Source organism: Eulemur rufifrons, chromosome 6 (genome assembly GCF_041146395.1).
Source record: "Eulemur rufifrons isolate Redbay chromosome 6, OSU_ERuf_1, whole genome shotgun sequence".
NCBI classification, from domain to species: domain Eukaryota; kingdom Metazoa; phylum Chordata; class Mammalia; order Primates; family Lemuridae; genus Eulemur; species Eulemur rufifrons.
Window position 1 is genome coordinate 20,652,675 of NC_090988.1, and position 25,543 is coordinate 20,678,217.

General features: G+C 53.0%; 1 protein-coding gene across 2 annotated transcripts in view; it reads right to left on the reverse strand.

Annotated features, from left to right (window-relative positions):
* Window positions 1-3,869: 3,869 nt before the first annotated feature.
* Window positions 3,870-25,543, reverse strand: part of ZBTB16 (zinc finger and BTB domain containing 16) — a 178,909-nt gene continuing 157,235 nt past the window's right edge. For both annotated transcript variants that reach the window (XM_069470886.1, XM_069470887.1), the window contains exons 5-7: window positions 16,069-16,239; window positions 11,192-11,359; window positions 3,870-9,303 (exon numbers count right to left, since the gene is read on the reverse strand). In XM_069470886.1, coding sequence (XP_069326987.1) covers window positions 9,074-9,303; window positions 11,192-11,359; window positions 16,069-16,239 — 569 coding nt within the window. In that variant the 3' untranslated portion in view covers window positions 3,870-9,073. The remainder of the gene's footprint in view (window positions 9,304-11,191; window positions 11,360-16,068; window positions 16,240-25,543) is intronic.

Genomic DNA, 25,543 nt, shown 5'->3' on the forward strand with positions numbered 1-25,543 from the left:
CATCAGGGTGGCAGGTTTGGGGGCTCTGTGCCAGGCTGCGTCTCTGCACCTTGCCTCTCTGGGAGACGCAGGAGAACCCGGTGCAGCCCGCCGATGTACAGTTGGGAGTGGGCTGAAAGCAGCGTGGCTTTGCTATTAATGTAGTCAGTAAATAAATGAAGGAGGGCTTAAGCTTAGTGTACAGCAATCAGTTTAGAACTACAGGGTAATTAGCGCTGCAGGGGGCTGCAGGGCTGTGGAGTCAGGTTTAAATGAGCGAGTTCACTTTCACTGAGGCACCCCCTGGGGAGCAGAAAATGCAGCCAGAGAGGAGCCTGCCCTCCTGCCAGCCCATGAGGTGCAGGGGCTGGAAGTGGGTACTTGGGCGGAGCCTGGAACCGGCAGAGAGCTGGGGGACAGCCCTTCTCCCGTCGGTGTCTGCATGCACACTCCTCCAGCCTGGCAGTGCCCGGGCTGTCCCCACTCTAGGAAGTGCCACCGTCCTGTGCCTGCTGCTCCTTCTTCTGGCACGTGGCAAGCACAGTTCAGGTGGCTGTATGAACTGATACACGCACAGATGTGGGGACGCAGAGGCTCCCTGCCGAGCCTCTCACACGCTTGCACACGTGTCCGTGCATGTCCTGTGGAGGCGCCTGGGTGGGCGGGTGGTGTGTTCCTACTTGCCAGGTTTCACTCGCCCCTGACAAGGGCAGCCTCAGGCCCAGAGTGCTAAATGTTTCTCCCCTTCCCTCTTTCTCCCTCTCTTTCTTTCATCCGTTTATTCAACAAAGATTTACTGGGTGCCTACCGCATGCCAGACAGCTAGGGTCTGGGAATACGAAGATAGACACACAATTCCTGACCTCAAGGAACTTAAAGTATGGGAATGGTGACAGTTAAGAAAATGGGTAATTGAAGGGTACGACAGAGACTGCACAGAAGGGGCACCTCGTTCAGCCTCGGCAGGCCAGGGAAGGTTTCCCGAGAGAGGTTTGAGCTGAAACGTGAATGAGGAGAAGTTAGAGAGCCGGACAGAGGGGCGAGCGTGCACCTGTGCAGCTCCCAGAAGAGGAAACCACACGTGCAAAGGCCCACAGGGGAACAGAGCTCTGTGTTCCAGAACCATCTGTGGCCCAGTGGTTACAGCAGAGTTGAGGGTGGTCGGGGGCTCGAGAGTGATCCTGAGATGAGGCAGGGGCGGTGAGCAGGGGCTCTGTCACTGAAGGTCTTGTAAGCCTCGTTAAGAAGTTTGAATCTATCCAAAGAGTCGTGAAGAACTACCGGGGACTCTCCCCTGCTGCTAGTTGCAGAGCAGAGGACGGAACCAAGGGAGGGGCTGGCCAGAGGCAGAGCATCCGAGGTCAGTAACCTTCCTGGTGTCAGGGCAGCTAGGTGGGAAGGCCTGGCAGTGCTGGGTGGATGGAGATGGCCTTGGACTTGGCTTGCCACTTCCCTCTCCCCACCTGCCACAACTCGCTTGAGCTGCTAGCAAGGCTCTGCTGGCTCTGCGCCTCCACTTCCCACCGCTGGGCTGGCGGGAGGGAAGTCCCTCCAGAAACACGGGGAGGAGAGCTGCGAAGGCTGATGGGACCCAAGAGCTACCTGAACCTGAGCAGCCTCGGCCAAGAGCACCTGACAAGGGAGGCCACGCCTCGTGGGGAGCCCCCACTTAATGTTCCTGGGGCACGTCCTGTAGCCCCCCAGCGCATCACACCTTCCCAGCCCCTGCCCTGGCTGCCCGTCCCCTCCCCTGACCCCAGAAGCGTGCCCTGGTGGCGAGCCCTGTCCTGAAAGAGACTGCCCACCGTTGCCAGGGCCAGGGGGCGCAGGCGGCTGCTTGCCCTGGGGAGGGAGGCGGGGGTGGAGTCAGGCCCCGGGAGCATTCTCAGGCTGGCTGGGCCAGGGCCCCTTTCTCTCCATGAGATCATATCTGGGTCAAAGAGCACGTAAAGCCGGCAGGGCTGGCGGTCACACAAAGCCCATTCAGCCCAGCCCCTATTCACTCACCTCCTCTCCCCCAGAGCCCGGGCCGCCGCGACCCCAGCGCAGCGCCTAAGCCCCGGCTTTGATGTCCAAGAACAGAAAACGGCGATTAAATGTTGTTTTAAAGAGGGAGTGCTCGCTGCCCTCCCATCTGTCAGGAGAAAGCTGAGGCCTGAGGGAGGGGAAGGGGCTGGGGGATGGGTGGAGGGCAGCGTGTGTGTGTGTGTGTGTGTGTGTGTGTGTGTCTAGGGTGCGGGCGGAGAGAGAGGGTCGGATGGTGGCAGGGAGCGGAGGCAGCCACTCAGAATCAAAACAAATAGAATTTTGGGCAAGGATTGTTTTCCAAGACGAGAAATATGAGGAGAGGGACCATGACGGGGGACAGAGAAGCAAAAGAAAGCTTCAAGAGAAATGACAGGGGAGGTGAGGAAGGAGAGGAGACGAGTGGAAAGGAGAAGATTGGGGGAGAGGAAGAAAGACAGATGAGGAGGGAGAAATGAGGGGAGAAACAGAGAAGAGCAGAGAGTAAGGAGAGGAGACAGTGCAGAGAACCCAACTTCCTGCTGCTGGAGGCCAGTCTGCTGGTCTGTTCCTCTTCCTAGGAAAGTTGTCCTCGAAGTTAAGTGTAGCTGCAGGCGGTTCTCAGCTCAGCACCCCCCGGTTAGACAGACCCGGGTCTTGGGCCTTGTCCTCCGCCACCCCCGGCTGGCAGGCAGACCGGGCAGACTGCATGCGGGTGGGGACAGCACGCGGGTGATGGTTCCCAGGGACTCCCACTAATGCGGGAGGACAGCCCTGATGCTTGGCACAGGTTTGCCACACTGGAGTGACCCACTGCTGTGTCATGGCTTGTGTTCCCTAGATCTTGGTGAGGAGATGGACCATTTTGGTCAGAGACAGGCAGCTGGGATGGCCACAGGCAGAGGCGCTGAGCACCATGTCTAAGGTGGGGTGGAACCGTGGCTACGGATGCTCCATCCCCAGCCAGAGGGAGAGAGGGCTGCGGAAGAGGTGTTGGCCCAGGGACAGGGAGATGAGACCAGGGTTGGCAGGTACTGTGCCATGGAGCGTGGAAACCCTTTATTCTGTCCTTCTGTTCAGGATGACGCCAAGCTTGTGCCCCTGCCTCCCACCTGTGTCCTCCCTGCACAAGGCCAGCAGCTCCAACCTCCTTTCTCAACAGCTGTTGGCTGCCACAGACCCAGGGACCTTAATCTGGTGGGAAGCTTCTTGTTGAGAAATGTCTGAAGTTTGCTTAGTTGCTAGGAATAAGTTGAGTGTCTCTGTAAAGAGTTAAGAATAAACCTTGGGAGTCCAGGTCTTAGGAGATGTGGGTGTAAGTTCTCACCAGCTGTGTGACCCCGAGTGAGTTATCCCAACATGGCAAGTGGGTTCCGGCCCAGCGGCCTGCTAGCACGCCAGCTCCACGAGGGTAGGGGTCTGTCTGTTTTGCCCCTTGCTGTACTCCCACTGCCGACAGCAGTAACTGCTACGAGGTGGTCTGGATGAGTACATGGGCGAACACCCACTTGGCACGTCGTACCAAGAATCAAATGGTAATAATGTATTCAACAATTTTTTAAACTACGAAGTATTGGAAAAAATATGTTATTGAGTAGGTTTGTGCCTTGTAAATGTGGCCTAAAAGTGCCACATAAATAAGGCTGAATGTGTGTAACACAGAGCTTTCTCTTGCCCTGTCCTCAGACAGAAATGTCAGTTCCTCCACCACAACGCCCACCGAAGAAAAGGCAGAAAAGACAGAATACCTTAAAAAACAAAAGGGGGGACGCTTCAAGCCAGAGACAACTGAATTAACTTTATTCTCTTCTAACTGCAGATTCAAGGTATACAACTGAACATTGCTATTTTTCTTATGAGACTTATAAATAAAAATACAAAAAATGTTCACTACAAAAAAATCTACTGTTAGTAGGATGTAAAAAATATTCTCTTTGCTATAGAAGGCACAAACTTCACTTAGTGACACATGGAGAGAGAAAAAAACCTGCAGCAGTAAATTCATTTTTTTCTTTTTTTTTTTTTCTTTTTTTTAAATCTTGTCAGAAACACTGAAATTACAAAGAAACGCATCAATCTACACGAAACAAAGGCAGATGCGGAAAGCTGCAACCAGGACCGCACAACTTCGAGTGAACTGCTTCGGAACTAGAACAGATAGGACTGCCAAGCACGACTTTGGGGAGCAGGCTGGGGAGGGGCAGGAGGGGGGCACGAGGAGGGAGAGCGGGAGAGAGAAAGTGGAACGGACAGAAATGGGGGGAGGGGAGGGCAGGGCAGGGGGGAGAGGGAGAGAGAAGGAAAGGGGTGGTGGGGGGGGAGAGATTGATTTGTACAAAAAAGTAACCAGTAAAATTGAAGAAACAAAATTGGGCAACCTCCTAAAATTAGGCTAAGAGGAGGTGCTGAGGTAGACATCAACTAGAACATCGATGAATTAAAAACACTATTCTGTAATACAGAGCAATCCGACTGGCACTTGTGCTGTCACGACATAAGACAAGCCACAAAAACAAACAAATAACAAAACAAAACATAATACCCAAACCAAAAGGCTTAGTTTTGCTTGGTCCAGCAGGGCAGCAGGGCCCTCAGTGCTATAATTTACATACATATATATATATTTATCTTTATATATATGGGTCGGATGTCATGGTGCACCACCACGGCTTCTTAACCTTACGAAGATCATGCATAACACTATGTGAACAAATACTATGATACACACCGGGAGGCTGGTACCCTGTCTGCGAAGTGAGATGCCAAGGGCCCAGGGGGCTGCAGCTGCTGGCTGCCAGGCCTGCGCCCCCCCTTCTCCCCACCCCTTCCACCTGACCCAGCCTCCCTGGTTTTCCTGTGCCTCTCCTGGCCATCTCTGCCTTCTTGCTCTACCCATCCGTGCCACCGCACAGGACTAGTCCGGCTTTCTGTCCTTCCACGGAAATACCCAGGTAAGTGCCGCCACTCCAGCCAAGCCAGCAGAAGCTCCAGGAAGCGGGATCAGGTGGGAGGGGGCGAGAGGACTATAGAATAGGCCTAGGAAACATGATCAACAGACACCACTCTTCTTCTGCTTTTCTGTCTTACATCCTGGTGCTCCTCGTTTTCATCCTAGTCCGGCTTGCCAGGGAATTGGCCAAAAATCGGCACCCCGCCCCCAACCCCTCATGGACAGAGTCCAAAGGCCACCACAGCTCTGCTCACTTCCCCATACGGAGGTGAGCCGATGGCCCTCTCCCACCCACAGCAGTTGTACATAGCATCCAGAAAGGTACCATACACTTGTGAAAAATTGCAGCAGTTTTTTTTTTTTCTTTTTTCTTTTTTCTAAACACGGAAAAACTGTTCAGGCACAAAGATTAAACAAGCCCGCGTTGCATCCCTGGATTGTACTGAATCACTGGGTTCCCCAGCCCCCCTACCCACCCCTGTGCCCCAGATCTGCCTTCCCCATAATTCATGGCCTCCTCCTCCTCCAAAGCAGCCCAAAGCAGCAATGATATTTACTATTTTATATCTCTCTCTTGCTATATATATATATATCTCTATATATATTTGTCTATCCTATATACACATAGGATTTTAATGCTTTGAATGAGTGAAGGAGTGAACAGGGAAAGAGCACGAGTGAGGGGGCAATGTCACCGAAAGCATTAAGGGACGCACTTGTAGGAGCTGGACATGGGGAAGGGACTATTAACCAACGTGGACTTCCCAGGCTAGAGAAGCTTCGCTGTGCTGGATAAGGCAGTCGCAGGGAGGGTGGCCAGCGTCCCACAGCTAAAGGCAGCGAGGTGGCTGGAAGGAGCCAGATGGCAAAAGAGGGGAGTGACAATATTGAGCTCTCACCTGGGGAGAAAGCCACCTCCACCCTCCCACTGGCCCCACCCCTTTTACTCCAAAAACATCTAAAGCCTTCAGATACTTTTTCGCCTGCCCTCTGGCCATTGGGCCTTGCAAAAAAGGCCTTGGCAACTTTAGAATCTGTTTGCCTTTGTGGGTAGGAAGTTGGGGAAGAGGCATGTTAGACTGCATTTCAGAGTTTGCACGGAGAGCGGAGGGGACAGCACAGCCAGGTACAGAGGTATCCCCGTGCAGGTGACCTCAGAAGCCACACTCCCCTGAGCTCTCCCTCCCTCCCTCCCCGCATCTGCAGAGCCCCCAGGCTCGGGTGGGGCAGGCAGGGGCTGACTTAGTACCATCTAATGCTGCAACACCAGATTACGACAATACTGCATGATGTAACGCACACACGAAGCACACACGCATACACACGTACAGAGGGATATTTTGGTGGTGGCGGTGGTGGGTGAATATTTTTTGTCTTTTTTGTTTTTTTCCCTATTCACATTACAAAAGGAAAGGGCAAGGTTCTGCAGAACTGACGAAGGAACTAACAAATGTTACAAAAATATTACAATTTGTAAAGATCAGCTCAACCCTCTCAGCTTTTATGAATGGGGAGGAGGGACCCAGGCTGAGTGGGGAGGGCAGGGGAATGAGGGGGCCAGCTAGTGCTATGGAATAGCTTGATTTTTCTTTTCCTTCCCCACCCAGGTTGAATGACATCTTGCCGTTAAAAATACTGTTTTCTGGGATTGGCAGATCCCCTGAGGGCCAGCGAGTCCTCCCTTCTTCCCAGAGGAGGGGGAGGAAGCCATAGTGCATAACGATTCCTTACGGACTGCCCCTCCCCCACTCGGTTTCACTCCTTTCACATTATAGACATGGCAACTGTTCTAGTCACATGTTTCAAGTTTAACTTTTTTTTCCTTTCCAAGACACTACGTCGTTATTATAGTTGCAAAATAGCATCCTCCCTCTGTCATCATCCCTAATCGACAGTCCAGTGACACAGTCCCCCAATTCACATCCCCCCCAACATACAATTTTTAAGGCCTTCAGATTTGGTGGGTGAGATTGAAGGGGAGGGCAGGAGGGACAGGGCCGAGGGACAGGGGGGAAGTCACAGCAGCACCCATCCCTCCAGCTCCCCTCACTCCTCACAATCCTTCTCCCCAAAACCGCTTCCCTAAACCACTTTTTAAAACCTAAGATCGAAACGCAGCCACAACTTTCTCAGCGAGAGAAAGGAAAGAAACAAACAAAAAAAATAATAAAAACTCTTACACATAAAGCATGAGATGAAACGGAGGGCGCCCGTCCCAAAGCAAACACAGATATTGCAAATGTGCTTTCCAAAATTCAGGGGGAGGGTGGGGGAGCTTGGGGCAAGGACGGGGGAAGAGCAGCAGAGGCAGGCAGGGAACAAAGGAACGACTGGACAAACGTAAGAGGTAGCTTTTAGAAAAATAACACCCCCACCCAACACAACAGAATACAGGCTGATCGCCCCCTACCAGCTGTGAAGAGAGACCAGTTTTGGCAGTGACAATGCACAGCGCTGGGGCCGCACAGTTGCAAGGATCCGAGTAGCACATGCCCTCAAACTTGAACGACCAGCCTCATGGAAGAAAGGTGGCATTTTCTCCAGAGTGTTTTGGGCTGATCCGATGCTGGGCACAGGTGACTCCATGCCCCGGGCAGAGCCAACGGTGACTCCCGAGTGCCCCATGGGGACACTGAGGCCCCATGCACTATCCCTTCCCTGCCCACCTGCTCTGCCCTCCCGGCCCTCACATTCAGATCCTGAGTGTCAACTCCTCCTACACAGCTCCTTCTAGTCTCCAGGGGCACAGGGCGGCCCTGGCCAGCTGAAGTCTGTAAAAACTACTATTAACTTATACAAGAAACAGAATAGGACGCCCTCCCCATTCCTTTCACCCCCAACCAAAAAAGAGATACAGAGGTTAAAAAAGCTCATGAGGTCACAAAAAACTGAGGTAATTCAAGTACAATGTGCTAAAAGGGGACACAGAAAAGAAGCAAAACATAACACAAGGCCAAAGCGCTTTCAACTCCTCCTCCTCCTCCTCTTCCCTGCGGGCTGAGGGGCCCCGTGAGTCCGGAATTCCATGCTATTCTCTGGACCTGGGTTTTCCCCGCTGAGCTCACCCTGTCTGGGGTCCCCAGGGTGACTCAACATCCTGGGGCTCCCCTGGCCAGCTAGCCCTCCCCTGGGCAGGATGTCCCCTTCTCCAGGTGTAGGGCCCATCTGGAGACAGACATCCCCAACTGTCCCTTGGACCAGGAGCCCCTTCGTGGATTCCTTCTCCCAGGGACTGACGTAGGGCTGTGGGGGTTTCTGTTTGGAAGGATATTATATATTTAGCTGTTATGTTCTTCCATTTTGGAAGCAGCTCAGCAGGAATCTTGCCCATGACTGGGCTTGCCTAGGGCGGGGTGTACGATTTATTTAGTTTCGTGTCCTCAGAAGGCTAAGGGTGGGAGGGGCTCTGGAGTCCGACCCAGCTTTCCCACTGGGAAACTGGAGGGGGCCGCAGGGCTGGGAGCCCCCAGGACTTGGAGGACAGGAGCCAAGGGAAGGCTGGGAGCAAAGAGCTGGGGCAGAGAGCAGGAGCCATGAGGCTCTCGGCGGCCACAAGGGCACACCGAATGTGGCAGAGCAGAGGAAAGCAGCAGAGGGACTGAGCGGTGGGAAGAGAAAGACAGCCCTTCCCCCCGGAGTCTGCCCCCAGCGAACCAGAGCTGCCATGAGAGTGCCAACCGGTGACCCAGCCCGGCCGTCTGTAGGGGAGGCCCCTCCTGCTCCCCTCCGGTCACCTTCTGAGGGGGCAGGGGGAGGAGGGCGGGCAGGCAGAGGCTGGCTCTGGCCAGAGGATCTCTCGCCCACTGCCTAGCCCCCATCGCTGGACGTAAAAGGAGGGTTTGGGTAGAGGGAGGAGAAAAACATGCCACCATCTGAGTGAACAAAACCACCCCCACCCCAGAAAATCAGGCAAACCTCCAGCCAGGAAAGGAGGGTGGAGACCCCCAGGGAAGGGGCAGTGGCTTGGCATCCAGGTCGCCTGGAGCCCCAGAGAGAATCCAAGGCCAAACAGCTATCAGGTTTCCTTCTTTTTTTTTTTTTTCTTTTCCTTTTTTTTTCCCCCCACAGTCCTTCCTCGACTCCATCTCGCTCTAACTCTTCTTCCTTTGCTCCCCGTCCCTGCTCCAGGCCGGGCGCCCTTCACACATAGCACAGGTAGAGGTAAGTCTTCTCTATCCTCCAGTCGGGCGGGATCTCCTCGGGCTTGTGGCCCTTCATGTGCTTCTGCATGGAGGACAGGCTGGGGCAGTACTCCGTGCAGATGGTGCACTGGTAGGGCGAGGCGCCATTGTGCGTCCGCAGGTGCTTGATCATGGCCGAGTAGTCCCGGGAGCGCTGGTGGCACAGTTTACACTCAAAGGGCTTCTCACCTGGGGGAGGGGATAGCAGACAGTGAGGACAGGGAGGGGCACCACCCAAGGTGGCAGCCACCAGTCCCATGTGGCTGCTAACGAGGCCGGCACACTTTGATTTCATTGTAACTAATTTAAATAGCCACATGTAGCTAGTGGCTACCCAATTGTCCAGCGCAGCCCTAGCCCCTTGTCTTATCGTTGTTAATTCTCCCAAAGTCACGGTCTTCGCCCTTCCTAATTAAGGAATGAATGCCTGGGGGTGGGGGGCAAGGTCCCAGAAGCCCTTGGGGATGGCTCTTGAGGCCATAGTTCCATCCAGAGGGAGCAGATAGATGGAGACCTTTCAGGGATACAGATGGTGGGGATTGGGGTACCGGTAAATCCAAGGAACCTGGTCCTACCAACATGCTGCCTCTGGGGGTAGCTATCCACCCTGCTTAAGTGCTAGGACTTGCCCTGGACCCTTCCCCCCCCCCCATCCCCATCAGGGAGGCCCGAGGGACAAAGAACCTGAGAGTTTACAGCCACACCCTCGCCTGCTACCCCAACCTCCCCCCGGCTAGAGTGCCCTGGAGCTGAGCAGAGGATGTAAGGGAACCTTGTTCCAATACAGTAATTAACTGGCCAGCCATCTCGCCATCGATACTCCTCTGCACAGAGGCCCCAGCAAATAATGAAGTAATGAACAGCCAAAGTGATCTAACTATCGACCAGCTATTTACAATAGTCACTGCCAATGCATTTAATGATCCAACCACCAGGTCATATCCTCGACAAGGGGCCAGGGAAACCCCAGGGCTCTGGGAAATCCTCTGGGTCACAAAAGTTGTCTGCAATGAACACCCCATCCTCTCCTGGTGGGCCCAAGCTGGAGGCGAGAAAACAGAGCTGACAACACACAGCTCACTGCTCCCTCTGTCCGGCCCTCCCCTCCCACGGCAGCCAGCAGGACCTGCCTGAGGTCACCTCTCCCCTTTCCTCTGGACAGGACAGCCGTCTCCCCTGCTCAGGGGAGGCTCCTAGCTCACCAGGCTCCAGCACCTCTCATCCTCAGGAGGCCTTTCCAGTGTCTGCCTTCCCCCAACCAGCAGTGTGCTGGTAGTACGTGTTCAACAACTGACTCTCCAGAAAGCCCTGATTTGTAGCATTTGCCGACTGCCGTGTTGTGAATACTCCTACCGTGGCCAATGTTAAGTAACCCGGGTGATGTCACTGAACTTGAAGTTAGGACGAAATGTGCAAAATCAGCTTTCCCAAGCAAGTACAGGCCAGTTCCAAGACTCTACTGCCCGCAACATGGGAAATTCTGGAAGTCCCTTCCACTTGTTCTGTCCTCAGACCCCAGGGAAAACAGTTGCTCACATTTCTTTTATGTAAAAAAAATAATGTGAAGGCACTCTGAGACAGTCAAACATTATACATATGCAGGGGTTATTAAATATATCTGCTCCTCTAATCTCAGAACGAAACTCGATCTAACTTTACAATTTCCTGACCATCATGATAACCTAATTCAATGCACCCTAATTCTTACTCTAACCCTCGAGTAACATGCAAACCACCCTAACCTATACTTTCAGCTCATCAGGCCAACTTGACCCTAATTCAGTACTCACAAATAGTCATGAACTTGCACTTCTTCTCTGAACTATTGGGTATGGCTGCCTGGAGGGCTGGTCTGGGCTCACGGGAGAGTGTGCTGTGATTGATTAGCAATGTCTGCCTTGGCCTTGAGAAGCAGGTGGTAGCACTCAGGCCTTAATAGAACCTCTTCTACTCTGTGGTTCAGCCTTGGACCGTCCTCACTTGGGCTCCTCTGGAAGACCGACCCCCTGCACCCCACCCCACCGCACCCCACCCAGGTCCCAGAGCCAGCTGAGGTGCCCTCCCTGGCCCTCAGTACCTGTGTGCACCCTATAGTGCGTCTCCAGCTGGTGCTTGAGGCTGAACTTCTTGCCGCAGCCATTGCACTCGTAGGGTTTCTCGCCTGTGTGGATGCGTTTGTGGCTCTTAAGTGTGCTCTCGTCCCGGAAGCAGCTGCCACAGAACTCACACTCGTATGGGTGATCACCTGTGGACACAAGGGGCTGGATCAGGCCCTTGCCTCTCCCTGCCCCCTCTTCAGGGGACAGTAGGACACATTTGGTGCTTCAGGAGGATGACACTGCCTGTATCCACCACCTTCAAAGATGACTTAAGGGTCCACAGCCTCTGCGGGTCCCTGCAGCATAAACAGGTAGTACATGCACTCACACATGTCCCGACTTTACCGTGGCCCAGTGCCCATCTGTAGGCAAGGGCCAGTCCAGGGAAGAGAGCCCATGTGGTTCAGGAATGAACAGTAAGCAGTCCCCGGAAAGCAGCCCCCCATGAGGATAGAGCAGCCTTGGGACCTTACCCTCCTGATTCTCAAACTGCCTCTTCTCTCCTTCCTCTAGGTCAAGGGTAAATTCCAGCTTGACTCACCTACCTTCACAAAAAAAAATCTTTCCAATTTAGGGAACTTCTCATTGTCCCCCAAATATCTTCTGCTCTTTCCTTCCTCCACTGTTTTACACACTGTTTCCTCTGCTTGATTTCCTCTTTTCTCCCTGTTGAACTCGTAATCATACTTCAAAGCCCTGCTGAAATGTCACTCCTGTTTGGAAGTATCCCTTTACTCCCCCAGGTGGAATGAGTTACACTTCTTTCTCTGTCCTCACCAAAGAGAAGAAATGTCTAGCATTTTGTTCTTTTATTAGTAGCAGCAGTATTTTTACGGCACTTTCACATTCAGATGGCCCACATTTGCTGAGTGCTCACGACTCTGCTAAGAACTCCACACAGATCACATCACGTGATCATGGGAACAATCTTAAGGAAAGATACTACTCTCATTTTACAGATGAGAAAAATGAGATGCTTCAAGATGCTTCAACATCATCTCCAAGGTCAAACAGTGAGTAAGTAGTTAAGCTGGGATTCAAGTTCTGGTCTGGTTCCAGACTCTGGACCCTATATATTTATCAGATTGCTAATTGACACACTATACTCCATCTACTGGCATGCCGACCACACCCCTAGAATGAAAGCACCTCAAGGGTAAGAACTAAGCCTTATCCTTCCTTATAGCCTCAGTGCATCGCACAGTGATGGCCCAGATGGATACTCAGGAAATGTTGGGTGCAGGAAACTTGGGGAGAATTGCCTTTTCTTGGTCTGGAATCTAGGCCCATCAGCCTCCTTTTTGGGCATCTTGCTCTTAAATCCCCAGAGTGGGAGAAGTTGGGGTGTGTATTTACCCATCTTGCATTTTACACCCAAAGTGGGGGGCTTGGGGGATGAAAGGTGAAGACTCCAGCTACTTATTTATTACAGGAGTGAAGGCGCAGACAATAAAGATAGATTGATCACCCCAGACTTTGTTCATGAATATTTAAATATCGCTGATTCGTCTTGTCACTGTAATTACAATTTCTCTGGGCTGCATCTCCAACAACCACAGTTTATGGTAAAGAATGGCCCACTGTATTTCACTTGTCCCTCTGCAGATGTGCGGGGCTGCCAACCGTGTAATGTCCTCTGCATTTCATACATTTTCTTCAGCTGCTGAAGGTTTAAGTCATCCACAATGACCTACGTTTTTTCATTATCCCCATGTCAAACTGCGCTCGTGCCTGGGCATAAATTGTCCTTCTCGTTATAGACTCACATGCCTGCGCCCTCACTTCCTCTTTAAAATGATATTTTACTCTCTCCTCTCTCTCCCCTCCTCAGGCCGCTAACCAAACCTCCCCCTGCCCCCAAGGCAAGCCCCTGTACCCACATAAATTCTCATCTCTTCTGATGGCTTTGAAGGGTTTTGAAGGCTCTGTGGGGAGTGGATGTGCTGGGGTGTGTTCACTGGCTACTCCCTCATGGGTGAAGATTTGCAAGAAGCACAGAAGGCACGGGGGTGGGGCGGGACCTCCAGCGAGGAATCAGACTGGAGAGGCTCAGAGAGCAGAGCCATCCCCCGACCCCAGTGCACCCCAATCCATGGGGCACTGCCCTGGCTCACAGGCACGGCCAGTGAGTCCCGCACATGCAGATCTGGGGATGGACCGAGTCCTGGGGTTCTCTGCTGGGGAAATCCGCACCTGCCCGTCCTCACTGCCGGAGCCAGGGGGACTGCCTGGCCACCCAGCCCCATTAGAGCCAGGCGGAGTGGAGGTCCGTGCAGAGCTGGTACTAATTAGCTGTGTGTCTAACAGAGTGTGGGTCGGTCTGCGTGTGCATGTGCCCGAATGCCACTCTCTCTCCATGTGTCTGCACTCGTAGCCCCGGCTGGTCTGACATCCAACTCCCCCTCCTGACCAGATCAGCAACGATTACGACTTTAATCAAAGATTCAGTATCCTCATTAAGATATAAATAAATAAATAAAGCCAGGGCCACGTGAGACTTCAGCCGGAGCCGGTAATTAAAACGTACATCGGCAGCCGCCCAGCCGGGAGGGGAGGGCGGCGAGGGGGGGAGGTTGCCTGTGCCTTTCACCTCCAGGGGAGGGCCCTGAGAGTTTAAAAAACAAAGGGTTAAGACAGAGGGGTTTGTTTGATCAGTTTTTTATGAATTTAATTAGGAAGCGGATCACATGTTAAATGAGTTTAAATAGGAAATCTCCTGTGTCTGCCCAGGGAAAGGAATAAAAAGAACTTAGAAGAAAAAAGAAAGAAAGTCGCCAACCCACCCGGAGTTTTAGGCATGGTGAGCACCTGGCCTGAAACCCTCACCCCCGAGGGTTAATCGTGTCAGCGTTGCCATAATGTACACAAAACTGGCTGCAGAACTCAAAATCCAATTTGTGGTATGTTGATTAACTCTGTAGCCTCTTTAATGAGCTTGACATTAAGTGCAGGACAAACGAGACTAATTAGAGCCCCCTCCGGCCTGCACGGTGCACCTGTGACCCCCCAACCCCCAATCTGTCCTTACTTGGCGCTTTCCCTGGCTCTGGCCAAGCCCGGTATAGTCCTCCCCACCCTGGCCCCATCCCATCGGCTCCTCAGGCCCCTCCCTCCGGGCCCCTCCCTTCGGCACAGCTGAGAGTTTATTATATGATGAGCCGTGTGAATCAGGGATCCGTCAATGCCAAGAGCGCGGCTGGACTAACCTACCAAACACAGCTGCCGATGCTAAACACCCGGCCCCAGCAGCAAATGGGCCAAGAACAACGGAATATTAATGAGCCATTGTGTGGGGGGTGTGCACAGCCTGTGTATGGCTCGTGTGCACAGTGCCTCGCTGGTGTGAAAACCGATGGGTGTTGGTGTGTGTGCAGGGGCGGCGCACATGCTCCCTGTTGCCTAGAATAAGCGAGAGCTTCTCTCTGGCTCTGGAAATAGCCCCTCCCCACGGATCTGAGCCATGACTGACACGAGGGCATGTGACATTTACATATCTGAGCTCTTAGAAGGGAGCACAGGCAGAGCAGGGTGTATCCTGGGTGGATTTAGCAGGGTTGGGATTATTCAAGTCCAATGAAGCCAACTGATTTGACCCTGCCCTCTGGGACCTCACCCTGTCCCGTCCCAGCAGTTTTGAGTAGTTCTGAGCAAACCTGGTGGTGCTAAGGCAGGGGCACTGCCCTGGGCAGAACGGCGTCTGGAAGGGAGAGCCCAGGCAGGCTGCTTGGTGAGGATGCTACTGCCGGCAGACAGGCCAGCCCAGTCCACGGTAAGTGCAGCCCTTCCCTTGTTCACAGAGCCGGCCACCCATGCAAGGCCTGGCTGTACACTCAGTCTCTGAGCTGTGACGAGGCTCTCAAGAATGAGGAGAGAGAGGGGGGCCTACCATCCCTCTCTAAGGCACACAGAGGCTTTTATACTTTTATACCCTCTCCAACAGACACGAACACATACTCTGTTACATGCCCAGAGAGAGACCTGCCTTCCACAAACACAGCACAGAGCACACACAGGCAGAGACACCTCCAGACTCAGACATGGACACTCCTTTATCCTCAACAGTCAGCACAGCCTCAGTTTTGTCTTAGGGAAATGAAGGAATTTAAGTCATCCATTCCCCTACTAGGGGAAGACCTGGGGCTGCTGCAGGGAAGCAAATAGTTCTGGCCCCCAGGGACCAAGTGTCCCATCCCCCCAAACCTAGAGGGTGGTGGCAGGGAGTGGCCAGGACCTGGGCACCTGGCCAAGCCTCCTTGACTGATAACCCCTCTCTCACCCTAGCGTCTGAAACTGGCTGAGCAGGGGTATTTCACGGCTCATTGCTTGAATGTCCTCACTGTCTTCCCTCAACAAGGTTAAGGCCCAAGTGCAGGCCTCCCATTATTGCGGAGAAAGTGGGACCACTTCTTCAACACGCCCTTGAAAGCCCACAGCTGACCTCAGCAATGTGTGTGGACGGAGGGGTGGGGCAAGAGACCCAGCAGGTCCGTTTTTCTCAACATGCATTCTGGGTCCACCTGCATCCGAATCCCCTGGGAATACTTACTACCAATGCTGGGTCTGGACCCCATCCTGGACTCACAGGATCAAAGCTTCTGAGGATGAGACCCAGGAAGCTGCATTTTTAATGAGTGTCCTCTGTGCTGAGCATGGAAAGATTGCGAACCGCTGAGCCACAGGAGGGGATCGGGAGAAGAACTGTCAACATGTACCAGCACTACAGGAAGCCCCTCCGTGTTCAACCCTTGAGCAGAGAAGAGCTGGGGGCTGACTCAGCCTGGCACCCCCACATTGGAGGTAAATCAGATACTGGCTCCCAGAGCCCCCGATCCCCCCATCACCTGGACTGGCCTACCTGTGTGTGAGCGCAGGTGGCGTTTGAGGGCCGTGTGGCTGGGGAAGGTGCGGTTGCACTCGCTGCAGATGTAGCTGCGCACGCCCGCGTGGACCTCCATGTGCTGCTGCAGCGCACTCTGCGCCTGGAACCGCTTCCCACACAGCAGACAGAAGACAGCCATGTCTGTGCCTGCGGGAGACAGGAGAGGGGAGGCCTCAGGAGGGTGGAATCACGAGGCTGGTTCTCTGTTCACGCAGAGCACAGGCCAGCTTCGGGACTGACACCTCCAGGGCCTCATGTTCAGGGCCAAACCCAGAGGCAGCCTGGGCTAGGCAATGCCGACTGAGCACCCAGTAGGTGGTCCTGGTGCTGGACAAAATTGGCGTACGTCCTGCCCTTCTGGAACCTGAAGTCTAGTGGGAGAAAGACATTAATCAAACACATCACAACAGCAAGTGTAAACGTGCAACTGTCCGGGCGCCATGTGAGAGAAGGCAGGGTACTAAGGGCACGAATCAGAGGGACTTTGCAGAGTCTGGGGCAGGAGATGGGGAGCCAGCGTGGGCCCTGTGAGGCGTAACAGTAACACAGATAACATGGCCAGCGACTGTTCCAATATAACTAATACAAATAACTAATACAAATCCACAACTCCCTTCAGATGAGGAAACGGAGGCACACAGAGATTAAGTAACTCGTCCAAAGTTCCTAAGTGGCAGAGCTAGGATTCATACCCAGGCAGCCTGGATTTTAATCCTCTCCCAAGGCCAGCTATAGACGCTGTTCTTTTAACCAATTTTCCATTCACTGCAGCTCGAATCTGAAGGATCCATGTGTTCAATAAATATTATTTGGTACCTTCTACAAGTAGGACTCTCCTTTTGGCACTGGGGATATAGCCATGGAAGACCGAACAGAGTCCCTGCCTTTATCATCGAAGGGGGGATCCAGAAGACGGAAGAGTGTCTGTGAACACTCTGGGCTGGAAAGAAATGTGGCGGGTGGGGGGTCAGACAGAGGAAGGGCACCGCGTGGCTGGGGAGGCTAAGAGGAAGGCAGGCAGGGGCCAGGTCATGTGGGGTCTGCAAAACCATGTCAAGAGCTGTAGGTTTCATCCTAAGCCCAATGGGCAACTGTCAAAGGATTTTAAGCTAGTGAGTGATGTGTGATTTTCATTCCATTCTGTCCAGCTGTCCCCTGTGCTGATCAGCAGCATAGATGCCCCACAGGACCCCACAAATACAGGCTGCTCTGTTACCCGTCCCCTTCCAGCGCTGCTCTGGAGCCATAGCCTTTCTGGCTGCAGCACCCCATGAGGAAGTCGCTAACCTCTCGTGTGAGTCCTCACTGGCAGCTCGCTGACCACCATCGAGGACTCGGTTTCCCTAAATACGTCAGCCCCACCACAGGCTCATCTGTGTGCCTCTCTGTGCTGGCATCTGGGAATGTCCCCTATGTGAGGGACACAAGGGAAGGTGGACAGGCCTGGTGCCCGTCAACCCAGTCCGGAGTGTAGGGAGGGCCAGAGCTTTGACTGCTGGAAGCCGGGCCGCTCGGTGTGCAATTAGGGTGGAGGGCGGGGTGGAGAGAAGGGAAGGCATGAAGGATCTCGCTGCCTTCCTGGCCTACTGATGGAGATGGCAAGTGAGAGGTCTGGTCCCCGCCACCCCAGTCCTGCTCACGGCCAGCTTTGGATGGCACCTAGGGAAGGCACGGCCTGCCTCTCGCTTCCTCCACTCCTCTGCCCCTCACACCCGCCCGGTCCCCTCCCTTTGCAGACACTGACGTCCAGGCCCCTGGAGTCACGCCCTTCCCACCTGCAGTCGGGAAGGCTGAATCCGAGATGCTTCACCTGTCTTGTCAGCTCATTTAAAACTTGCAACCCTACAAGGCAGGCACTCCTATCCCCCTCTTACAAATGGGAAAACAGAGAGATTACATAACCTGCCTAAAGTCACACAGTTAGAGGCAGAGTTGGGATCTGCTTTGGTCTGTCTGATTTCAGAAACCACGGGACCGGGCCCAATTTTACCTCTGGGCCAGACACCTGTCTGTGCTTCCCTGAGAAGAGGCCCAGCAGGGACAGTACAGAGCACCAGTGCACCCAGCAATGGCTCAGGAAGCCTGGGCCAGGGGGAATGGATGGGAAGCTGGGGCTGGGTCACAAGGCACAGCTCTCTGAGGCCTTCCACCCCCTGCTGGGTGCCAACAAGATCTCTGGGAGGTATCGAGTGGGTGCTCGGCTCCCCTTGATGGAGGGGAACACACCAAGGGATGTGGTCTGCCCGCCTGGGCACATGCAGCACCCCAGGGCTGACGGGGAGAGTCCCTCAAGGTCTCGCCCCACTGGGCCAGCATGCACAGGAGTGGAGGCCAACTGCAACACGATCTGTGCACGGCAGTCCCCTCTGCTTCAACTTGAGGCCCCCAGCACTGATCCCCTCCCTGACCTTAACCCCCACCCCACGGAGAGCCCTAATTAGGCCAGGTGTTCAAACAGCTGCCTTAAATCAGTAAGAGGGAGCCAGCTGCCTGGGCAAGCCATGCCCTGTAAGAGCCAAGGCTTCCCCTTCCATGCGTCCACAGCACGGAAGGAACCTGGGTCAGAGGGAACGTGAATGGCACCCCTGCTAGGAACCCTACAGCACTCTGCCTTCCTGGTCTTCCCAAGGCCCCTCGAGGCTGCCCCACTACGCTGTCCCTACTTCTCAAGATGGCCTGAACCCACCTCATGTCCATTCAGCTGACTCACTGAACCGCTACCACATACGGCACTGAGCTAGGTGACCGGAGCCTGCTGAGACCGAGCACAGAAACTGGCTCCCAGACTAGCGGGGGATGCCGACAAGTCAGCAACCATCCAGAGGACAAGTCAGGGTGACTCCTAGAGAGCTCCAGAGAAGATTGTGAGTTAGGGTTTGAGAAAAAGAGAATCTGGGAAGCCGAGGACCAGAAGGTGGGCCACAATGGCCAGGCTAAGGCGACGCTGCAGGCACATTTCAGAGCAGGCAAGGACAGAGGACAGGCCCCTACCTGCTCTGGAGACAAGCTATAGAGGTGCTGGGGGTTGGGTCACACACGCTAGGTAGGACAGACTGACCCCATGCTACAGGCAGTGCAGTGCCATGAAAGGACAAGGGGTTGCTATGGTCCTAATGTTGGTGTTCCCTCACCCCCAATTCCTATGTTGAAATCCTAACCCCCAAGGTGATGGTGTTAGGAGGTGAGGCCTCTGGGAGTTGATTAGGTCATGAGGGTAAAGCCCTCATGAATGGGATTAGTGTCCTTACAAAAGAGACCCCAGAGAGCTTGCTAGCCCCTTCCACTACGTGAGGACACAGTGAGAAGTCAGCCGTCTGCAACCTGGAAGAGGACCCACACCAGAACCCCACCATGCTGGCACCCTGATCTCACATCTCCCGGCCTCCGAAACTGTGAGAAATAAATGTCTGTTGTTTAGAAACCACCCAGTCCCAGTCTATGGTGATGTGTCACAGCAGCCCAAACTGACTAAGACGGGTGGTGCTAGCGTGATCCAACCTGTATTTGAAGGCAGTGCCTCTGGGCACGAACACAGTGGCAAGTGGCTGGGAGCAGGGAGAGGGCTGATGGCTTCTGTGCTGTCACCAGGGAAGGGTGGCGACCAGACCAGGGCAGAGACTGTGAGGACAGGGGATGGGGTGGAGAGCCAAAATCTGGGAAGGCGAGACGACAGGACTCGGGCTTGGGCTAGAATGGGGAGAGTGTTCCACATAACGTCCCAGATGGCCGGGTCTGCACCTGGCCCACAGGCTGCAAGTCACACGCTCACCACCTGCAAAGGAAATGTGACGATGCCCCTACAATGGTCTATCTCCCTTTCCTGGGACATGCCACAGGTGCAGGGGCTCTCCCTGGTCACTTATCCACCCACCAGGGCTCACAGGGAAAGACCAAGGCTCTGAGGCTCTGCATCCACCTAATCCATTCTGCTTGGACACCAACAGCTGTGATGATGGAAAAGTATTGAAAAAAAAAAAAGAAGAAGAAGAAGAAGAAGAAGAAGAAAGAAAAAGAGGAAAGGGCGGGGGAGAAGTGGATGAGACACAAGCAAAGCCATTGGTGCATGTAAGTTAAAAATCTAGAGACTAGATTTGAGTTATTAAACAATTTGCTGCCGTTTCTGCCTAGCTGATTGTTCGCATGTATGATGAGTCAGGGCAGATTCTATTACACTGGGAGATTAAGCAAATAAATGCTAGCTTTTGGAAACACATTAAAATGTGGGACTATGGAAATAAAATTATCTAGAAAATTGTATTAGCAATTCATTAGCTGTAGTGAGATGTGTGGCAGGGCAAGGGGGCCCAGCAGCACTGGAACACTCTGCTCCCTTCAACGCCTGAGTTCTGCCTCCGCTATGGAGACACGTCAGGCTCGGTACCACCGGGGAGAAAGAGGAGTTCCAACCAGGTGAACAAGACCTTCGGAGATCACACGGTCAGCATGACGCAAGGGAAGAAAAAGAAGCATTGGGTCCCGGCTCTGCCACTTACTTGCCTTGTGACCCTGAGCAAGTCATTCAACTTCTCTGGATCCGAATTTGTTCCTCATTTGCCATGCTGCTTGCAGTTGTTGAGAACATCTCATGAGATACCCATGTAAAGAAGCTTTATTACTATCAAGTGATCACAGAGCCAATGCCTGCCCAAACAATGCCTTTGTCTGAATTAGAAAATCGTTTCTCTTCCTCTGGGCAGACACAGACCCTCACCTGGGCATACATTTTTGGAGAGCAAAGAGAGGGCTGCATTTCAGCCTCCATTTCCTCCTCAGCCGGGCATCCTCGTGCAGTGAACAACCTGGATCATGAATCACGGCAGCCCTGCACTATAATAAGCCCAAGTTGTTTTATTCACTCTGGGCTGCTGCTTCCAGGAAGCTGGTCCTAGCGAGGGTATCTTGGATGAGTTACACAACTTAGGACAACAAGAACACCATCTTCCTCTGAGCTCTCACTTTTGCAGCATGTAAAATCCTTTATTGCATTCATTTTTGCCATTCAGCTCTGCCTACTAGATTGTAAGCCTCCAAAGCAGAAACTATTCTATTCATCTTTCTATCCACCAACACATAGCATAGGGCCTGGTATCCAGTAGGAACTCAACAACTGCATGTTGCATTAAAAGATAAAAAAAAAGGAACTGTGGGACAATCTCAAAGGGTGGGGAGGGGCTTGGGGGAGTCATGGTACAGACAGAAAGCTAGGGCTGGGGAAAGCTCAGACCAAAGTCCACAAATGAAGCCACTACTGAGAGCATCCAACAAGATTCTCCTTGGAAATTAGTGATGCCAAGTGACCCAAGCAGCTGATTTCACTGGGGCTTCTTGTGTCCATGTGATGGGCTGGACAGGACTCCTTAGTTTCCCCTCCATGTCTGAGCTTTGCTTTGCTGCCCAGAAGCAAAGACCCAGACCACTGAAGGACCAGTTTTACTACATGATACAGTGAAACCGTCAGAAGACCCAGTTCTGGCCCAGGGGTGCAGCCCTTCATGGATCTGTTTTTCTGGGCAAAGCAGCTGCTGTCCTTGACCTCAGTGTCTTCATCTAGGAAACAGAATTCATGACCAACCTGCCCTTTCCAACACCAACTTCACAGTGCAGTTATGAGGCCACTGACAAATGTTTTTGAGTCTGTAAATCCTAGAAATGCATTGTTGTCTACCAATCTGTAAATTTCAACGTAAATCAGATATATAAATCAGCCTTGGCCCAAGAAAATAATTTCTCAGGTCAAAGAATTAGCACCTACTCTGCTCTTCTGAAAAATGAATGAGGAGCTCAGTCTTCGTCTGGACTCCCAGGGTTTCTGCCCAAAGGGAATTTGAACTAGGAAGAGGGAATGCATGTGGCAAGGATGAACTAGGAGTATGATTCTAGGCTATGTGGGCAGGGCCCATGCAAATATTATACCTGGGGCTACATTTGCATCGATTCTATCTCTGGAGAAGGTGACCCACACCAGACCCCCAACAGCAGTACAGCCAGTTTGGGCTGCAGGGCAGGTACGACTGAAAGACTTCCAATTTAAAACAAGTTTAATTTTAGCAAAAAATGGGAGAAAGCCAGGCCAGGGTGGAACAGCAGGCAGGAGGGGTGACAGAGATCTAGGGTGTTCATTTCACCCAGGTGACGACGGGGTCTGAAATTATGAGACACAAAAACCCTCATGTTTACACCTGTGCCATTTCCATACCAATTAGCTCTTTAATAGAAAGGAAGTAACAGGATCAGAGGGGTACACAGCTGGAGAAGATGTTCAGGTGCTACACCTTCTTGGAGCAAGGCTCTTATTATCTCCCGCTATAAGCAGTTTCTTAATCAAAGGAGCAGAGGGATCTAAATATACTCCGCTTTTTTTGGTAAGCAGGCTGGGACTGCTACGTGTGCACACGGACCACCATGGGCTTCTTACGTCCACTCCCACCCAACATCACCCAACAAAGGAAGAGCTGCCTCCTCTGCCACCCCGAGCAACTTCTCCCCCACAGAAAGAAATACCAAACTTAGGAGGGTGTGAAAACCTTGATTTAAACTAGGCACATGCCCCACCCACCACCCCACCCCCAAATCCCTCAGATATGTCTTTCTGCTCCCTCTGACATCCTAGCGGGATTGCTCTTTTCTAAGACATCATCTTCAGCCATGGGCAGCCTTCGTGACCACAGACCCAAAGCATCACTTAAACTGCTGCCTTTTCCAATCCCCTGTCCTCTCCTTCCTTTCCCCCAGGTCTGAAGAAGGTAGCAGAGCTGCATTATCCACTCTGCCAAGGGAAAGCAAAGACAGAGACCAGGAGCACAGGGCTGACTCACACCCCGGGCAGGAAAGGCTCTGTCTGCATCTTAAGAGGATAGAGGAGGCTGGTGGTGGAGTGAGATGAGGAGCAGAGAGAAAGGAACAAAAGCCCACCCAGGACATCTGCAGTGGTCTCTCCCTTTTGTCATTTCAAGGGATCTACTGGACAAAGGCCCAAGAGCCCCCTCTTTAGTTCCCGTCTGGTTTTCTCTTGGGTGTGAGTTGCAGGATCATTTGGGATGAGCTCCTGAACTCCCAGCCTTCCTCAGAAGCATAGCCATGTGGGCAATGAAGGCCCTGCCGGCCCAGCTTAAGGATGTGTCAACCCCCTGACCCCTGGGAATGTCAACTGCTGCCCAGTGGGAGACAAGCCCCACCATCCCCTTTCCTGCCTAAGACCCCTCTCCCAGTAGGGGTAGAATAGGCTGAGAAAACATCTTGGAAGGCTTACCTCAAACTAAATTAGCTTCAAGCTTGTGCATGGGTGGTTGTCTCCTGCAGAGAGTCACTCACTGCTGAGGCACTCAGTGACATCTTCTCAAACCAAACCAAGAGCCAAAAACCCCTAGTATCTATCCTTACTATCAATTTCAGCCTCGTCAATTTTAGGTCTCCTTATCCAGCACTTTCTACCTGTTTGTCCTTTCTTTCTTATCTTAGAATCATGGAAGACATTTATTCATCTATATAACCTTCCATTTCCACAAGGAAAAGGGGGAATATTATGGCCTCAATATCATTGGTCAAGGGAGCAGAAGTGTCCTCAATGAATAACAAAAAAGAGGAGGAGTTTGAGCAGCGGATTCAGATTTGTTTTAAAACTTGAGCAATGGATGGGTGAGTGATTAGATTTTCAAAATACACACACACACACACACACACACACACACACACAACTTTCAGTCTCTGGGGACCGTGGCTGCATCTTCAGGCAGCAGCAGCTAGCAGAGCTGGCTCTGGGAAAACCATGTATTTGTTCAGCAGTGGGCTGCAGACACAAGTGCATTTCATTACTCGGCACCTCCAGCTACAGTAAACAAATTTGTCAGCTCGCTAGCTCATTAAGGTGCGCCCTGGACACAGGGGATTTATTGAGACCTTCACAATAAAAGTAACATGAATGGATTTACTAATTTTGTCAATCAGTCCAACAAATGAGCCAAAGAGGGGGAGACACTGAGGGAGGGGGACAAGAAAAGGGGTGGAAAGGAAAGGAAAGAAGGTTTACCAGAAAAGGAGGAGGGAAGTTTGGTTTGCAAGAGAGAGAATAAACAGGTGAAGATGGGACCCGATCTGCACTTTGCTGCCTGGCTACAACCTCCTCACGCTCAATCCACCTCATATGCCAGGGCCGCCCAGTCAAGGGTGCAGGGGCCTCTGGCAGAAAAGGGGCCAAGGGCAAAGTAAATTGCAAGATGCCCAATCAAGTCCTGGTTAACGGGCAGTGCCACACCAATGGGAATGTGCTCCTCCTTTCCTCCCAACTTCGCAGCAGAGGGTGAACTAATGAATCAGAGGTCAGAAACCTCATTCGGGGAAGCAGCAGCCTCCAGCCACATCAGCAGATTAGCCGCTCTGCCGGCACCTCCCACCTGAGCCCGAAGCCCCTTCCTCTTGGCTTCAGTCCAGTCGCTGGACCCTTGAGGACATTCCACGATGAATTAGAACAACTACCCTAAGAACAGGGGAGAAAGGGAAAGGGAGTATGTGAGAGAGAGAGAGAGAGTGTGTGTGTGTGTGTGTGTGTGGTGGGGAGGTTTGGGGTGGAAAGTAAATCCGGAGAGGTATGCAGCCCTCTGGTCTGTAACTTTCAAAACGACAGCAGGACTGGGGCAAAGGTCACGGGGTTCGAGGCCTTAAGCACCTCCGCCAGCTGTGGCGGTGAAGCCCGGAGCCTGCAGGACGCCTGCCCGTATAAATCAGCGGTAAGCAGCACCCGCTGGGGGTGAGGACAATGGGCCCGCACGGGGGTGGGAGGCAGGACAATGGGACCCGGCCAGTGCGCAGGCCCGGAACAAATGTGCCCTGGCACCACGGGGGGCCCCCATTTGTGAAACTAATTGGCCCACGATTGAAAAATCTGACCAACTTCAGCAGCCCTGAGAGAAGGGCAGACGCAGTAGCCTAACCTAGCCCAGCCCAGGGGGTCTGACGCGGGAGCCTCTCTGGGGGCTTCCCGAGTTGGCAGAGAGCCTGTGAGATGGGACCAGTCTGGGAGAAGGACAGACTGTGGGGTGGGGCAGGGGGGATCACGCTCCCTTGAGGACCCTGTGCCCAGCTTCTACCCCAAGACCCAGAGAAGAACTCTCTGCCTCAGTTTCTCTGCACTGCTTGTTTGTAGGGATACAGCTCACGGGACAGAGACAGACACCTGTTCACTCTCTGGGTTCCTGAAGCCAAAGGGCTCTGTGCTTTCTTCCCTTGGGGGCAGGCGGGTCGCAAATGAACATAAAGCTGCAGTCAGTTCCTTCCTAAGTCCATCCTCCCTGGCATGTGTTTCGCATGAGGACTGTAAGAATCTTGGGTCCCCAGGTCTCTAACTCACCTGGTCTTGGGGGCTTCTGGAAAAGGAAGTGTGTGGAGGGAAGTCAGGATGGTGTGGGAAGGAGCGGGCCAGGATCATCATCCCAGCCTCATCCCTGTGCCTTCCCCT